The sequence below is a fragment of the Triticum dicoccoides genome, chromosome 2B (assembly GCF_002162155.2).
Source record: "Triticum dicoccoides isolate Atlit2015 ecotype Zavitan chromosome 2B, WEW_v2.0, whole genome shotgun sequence".
In the NCBI taxonomy this organism is placed as follows: Eukaryota; Viridiplantae; Streptophyta; class Magnoliopsida; order Poales; family Poaceae; genus Triticum; species Triticum dicoccoides.
In genome coordinates, this window is record NC_041383.1 from 270,066,129 (window position 1) to 270,070,663 (window position 4,535).

At 53.1% G+C, this 4,535-nt stretch overlaps 1 protein-coding gene across 1 annotated transcript; it reads right to left on the bottom strand.

Annotated features, from left to right (window-relative positions):
• Window positions 1–1,620: 1,620 nt before the first annotated feature.
• On the bottom strand, window positions 1,621–2,294 carry LOC119367668. Its single transcript, XM_037633129.1, has one exon. The coding sequence runs from the start codon at window positions 2,164–2,166 to the stop codon at window positions 1,888–1,890; it is 279 nt and encodes a 92-aa protein (XP_037489026.1). The 5' UTR covers window positions 2,167–2,294; the 3' UTR covers window positions 1,621–1,887.
• Between the last annotated feature and the right edge of the window lie 2,241 nt (window positions 2,295–4,535).

The following is a 4,535-nucleotide window of genomic DNA, read 5'->3' on the forward strand; positions in this document are numbered from 1 at the left end:
TCAGATGCCAAACAGTCCGAGAGCGAGCTTCGAGCGCATGTGTGTCAGCAAGCGGCAGCAACAAGATAATCACACGCATGCAACTATGTGACGTTTGTGCATCCATCAGCGCATGAGCATGTCAACTTTCCGGCGTAACAATTATTTGATCACATAACATCTCTACGGAAATGATAAGATGAGTTGAACCATCGATGCCAAGTGCCAAGTCCAATCCATGGATTAACTAGAAAGTCGTTCATCAGGCAACATATGCAGTTAATTATATTTCTTTCACATCATACTGATTACATGTAGATCTGTGTTGGCTCTAGAGCGCGATATTTACATTGTATTTCATTTTTCTTTCAAAAAACGGATATTTAGAGATTTCAATAGGAAAATGAAGTCCTATTTGAAAGTCAACACCGTCTGGGCCGATTTAGTATTATTATGGAGCATCTGTGCAGAAGGTGACTATATATTACTTGGAGAACCAAAAGTCCACTCCCGAGTTTCTCTGGAAAAAAAGTCTACTGCCTAAATATGTTCAGAAACGACGCATGTGCCTGGAAAAACAAAAGAAAATAATGCCTGGAGAAGCAAGGGAACGTGGTGGCAACAACTCGACAGAGAACTTGATCATAAGGAAGAACATGAGAATCCAAAAGGGGACTTTTTCTTGCGGGTGCAAAACATCATTAGAAAGCTTGACCATTAGAGCCGAGACTAATCAAGGAGTACATCGGAAACGCTCTTACGGAGTGGAGGATCACCATGCATCTCAACCACTGCAGTCGATCACCATGTCCCGCAACAGCATAGCAGCCACGTCCGCACGCACTTGCCTTACGAGGCGCTGAATTGCCCAAGACACATCAAACAGCGACAAGCATATGAGACAGCACGTACCAAGCCACTACCGCATGCTAATTTTACTCCTACTTCATTTTCATACTCCTAGTTGCAATGCCACTCGGCCTGCCGGTATCTTGATCGATTTTTCTTTCAACAAAATTCCCTCGAGATGGGTCAATGATTCATAATCCAAGAACAGAAAATATCTTCAGCTAAAATTAAGGAGCTGAAGTAATTAGCCAGTATATCAGAATCAAACATAGCAAGCAATGGAAGGAGCCCTCCTAGACTTCCCAGCTACCAATTCTCGATTTACATTCACTTATGTATATGTGTATTTCTCAATATTTTAAATAACACGCTATTTCGCCGTTATAACGCGGTTATAGCATATTTGAAAAGGAGACGTTACGTTTTGGCAAAATCAGACGCTACGGCGCTAATCGCGTAATTAGCGCGCTACACACGCTATAACGTTGTAACGTTGTAGCGTTATAACGTGCATATCATGCAAAACTGAAATAAGCACAGCCCAACAGGCCCAGCAGGCCAAAATCAACCCACGACCACTAGCTTTCTCACTTCTTTTATCAGATTCTCCCACTAGCTTTCTCACTCCTTTTATCATATGCATATATTGCTTGCTCCTATGAAAAATTTAGTTGCTTAAATACTTTATTTCTAGATATTTTGATTATTTTTTTGCAAATGCTATTTTGAAATATAGCACGCTGTTAGCGCGCTATAACTTGTGTAGCATTTAGAGAAGGGCCTCGCTATATTTTGTAGCGCGCTATTTAAAATATTGATATTTCTACATGTCACCATACTGTCTAAAACGCACAACGAGTTTATTTACTTTAATTACATAGATTATCTCAAGCTCATCTATTCTCAGACCTACATACCAGGAATGAAGGATCGTCACAATTTGTGCGTTCCGAGCAGGATTTATAATGACAATAATACACTAGCACACCAGTAGTTGACTAACTAAATACACCGCCCGTATAACTAGCAATATGTATGTAGCGGCAGGAGGATGAATTCTCACTCCGGTATGCTCTGCAGCGCCGGCGTCCACTGTGCGGTCTGCCCCCTGTGCCGGAAATTGGAGCTGCTCGTCATGCAGAGGAGCTCCGAGATGACGGCGCCGCTGCAGCCGTCCTCCTGGTCGAGGCGCCGCAGCAGGTCCTCCAGCTGCTTCCTCGTGATCCTGATCTTCACCTCCTTCACCGGCGGAGTAACTTCCTCCTCCTCCTCCGGCACCGCGCTCTTCTTGGTGTCGACACCGCGACGACCTTGCGCTGTGTGGAAACAGTTGCCCATCTTGAACTCAAATTCTTGGCTAGGCGGGCGATCGATTGGATTTGGAAGGCCAAAATTGGACCGAGGGTGATCAACAATCGGTGCGCAGTTTGGTTTTGATGATCGGGTGCTCGCAGGATTGGATGGGAAGTGGCGGATCTACTGGGAAGGCGACCGTGGTGGGGGACATTTATAGGCGTGGGCTTGGCGGATGGAGGGAAATTGAGAGGGGGAGAAGGACCGTTTGATCGAAACGTGGATGGCTCCGATCGAGTCCAAGTTGCCGTGCCCGTCCGGTGCCGATCAGGCAGTCATGCCGGGTGCGTTGAGATCCGTGCCTGGGTGGTTCGGACGTTTGAGATGGATCTTGGCAGTGGCTCGCAGTGCGAACGTTTTTATGGCCGCGCGGGCCCCGGCGTGCAGTGTGAGCTGTAAACGTGTGAGCTGTAAAGGTGATTTGTCATTGTTAATCTCGTGAGCGGACAAAACTAGGGCTGTTTTACAGCTTTATTTACACGTCTTGTCAGCAAATTAACCTCGCTGGATTGACCAAAATGATGGACCATGAAAACTTTAATATGTAGCTATCACTTTCACGGCGATGGCTGCGGGCGAGTCGGAGGATGAGGAGGAGGTGGATCCGGTGACTAGGGAGGGGAACCTGGTGCCGGCGAGGCCGTCCCTCGGTGATTTCGTGGCCTGTGCGCAAGCGACGGGGTCTGGCGCCGCGGGGGCGCGTCGCCGCTTCGCTCCAGGGGGCCGGGGATCGCGCGCGGTCGAGGTCAGAGCTTGGCGGCCCTCCATGTCGACGGGCAGGGGCTCGTCGTCCCCTGGTGGTGCCTCTCGGGGCATCCGAGCAAGGACGGCGGCTGCGCTTCTCGCTCCGGTGGACTCGGAGGTGGAGTGGCCGTGCTTACCGTCGCTGGCGGGAGCCGGTCGGGCGGCGGAGGAGGCGGCGGAGGGCGTCGCAGCGTCTCCGAGGGCTAGGGTTGGCAGTGTTGGGCCCGGGGCCGTGGTGGGCCAGATGGGCCGGCCCAGGTGTCCTGTTCGGCTGGTGTCGGAGGCCCGAGTCTCGAGGGGGACAGCGTGCCCCGTGGGAGTGGGAGGCTGGCGGTTTGTGGGCCTGTTGGTGCCGTCCAGCCCGCGTCGGGCCTGCCTCGGCCCCGGCCCACCCCTGGCTCCTATTTATGGGTGCGCCGCGGCTGCCTCGACCCCTCGCTAGGGTTTCCCGCATCTAGATCGGAGGTGCGGCGCTGGGCTCACCGCGCCAGATCCATCCACCTCATTTCCCCACCTCCTCCTCTCTCCATTTCCTTTGCGGCGACGGTGATGAGTGGGCGGCGCGTGGAGAAGAGGCCCATGGAGCCCCCGATCTCTGATGGGGAGCGGCGCCGTGAGCGAGATCTGCGGGAGAAGGCGAAGAAGGAGCAGCGAGCAAGATCGGGTGGCAGATCTGAGAGGAACTATGAGCCAGAGGGGCGCGAGGGGGATTGGGGTCCTCCTCCCCCCTGGTGGATTCAGCAGCAGGAAAGAAGAAAGAAGAAGAAGGAGTTGGCTCGGCGTCGGGAGCTGGAGCGCAAGCCAGCGGATCTTCCCAACTACGGTGGTGGCCATGGGGATCCGTTGGCCAAGAAGGCCAGGGCGACGACCGAACCCCTGGCTGTGTCCCTTCCCCCTGGTGCGAAGGGCACCGCTGGCGAGCCCATTCCGGTGGAGGACGTGTCGGAGGCTCTGGATGTGGAATGTTTCAAGTGTGGGAGACTTGGCCATTTCCAGTCCAAATGCAAATTCCAGCCTCTGTGCGTGCTCTGCAAGGAGGAGGGACATGCCTCCGCGCACTGCCCGACGAGGGGCCGACAGCCAAGTCTGCAGATAATGGGCAGTGCAATTGCAGGGGGGGCTTCTTCTGTTTGCAGTTCGAAGAGGAGGAAGATCTGGAGGGCCCTCGACTGCTCTCGGTGGGCAATGTGGCTATCCTCTCCGCGGAGCCGGGCCGCCTAAACCTGAGGGTCCTCAAGCAGGAGCTCAAGCACATGGTCACGGGGGACTGGGATTGGCAAGTCACGCAAGTAGGCGAGGATGACTTCATGGTGGTGTTCCCCTTCGCAGATCTTCTTCACATGGCCCGGACTAGTGGCAAATTATTTCTCTCCATTAATGACATCACTGCTAGGGTGCGGGATGTGGTGCATGAGGTGATTCCCCCGATGGTGATGCCAGAAGCGTGGGTGCGGCTCCACAGGATCCCTGAGAAGCACCGCAAGATCGAGCGCATCAAGGAGGCCTTCAAGATGCTGGGCAGGCCGATAGTGGTCAATGAGCTTTCCCTCATTAAGTTGGGTCCGGTGAGGATGAAATTGGCTTGCAAGACGCCGGCAGGGCTGAATGGC

Excerpts from the sequence above, each read along its gene's own strand:
- LOC119367668 (XM_037633129.1), bottom strand. The coding sequence starts at position 2,166 with ATGGGCAACTGTTTCCACACAGCGCAAGGTCGTCGCGGTGTCGACACC.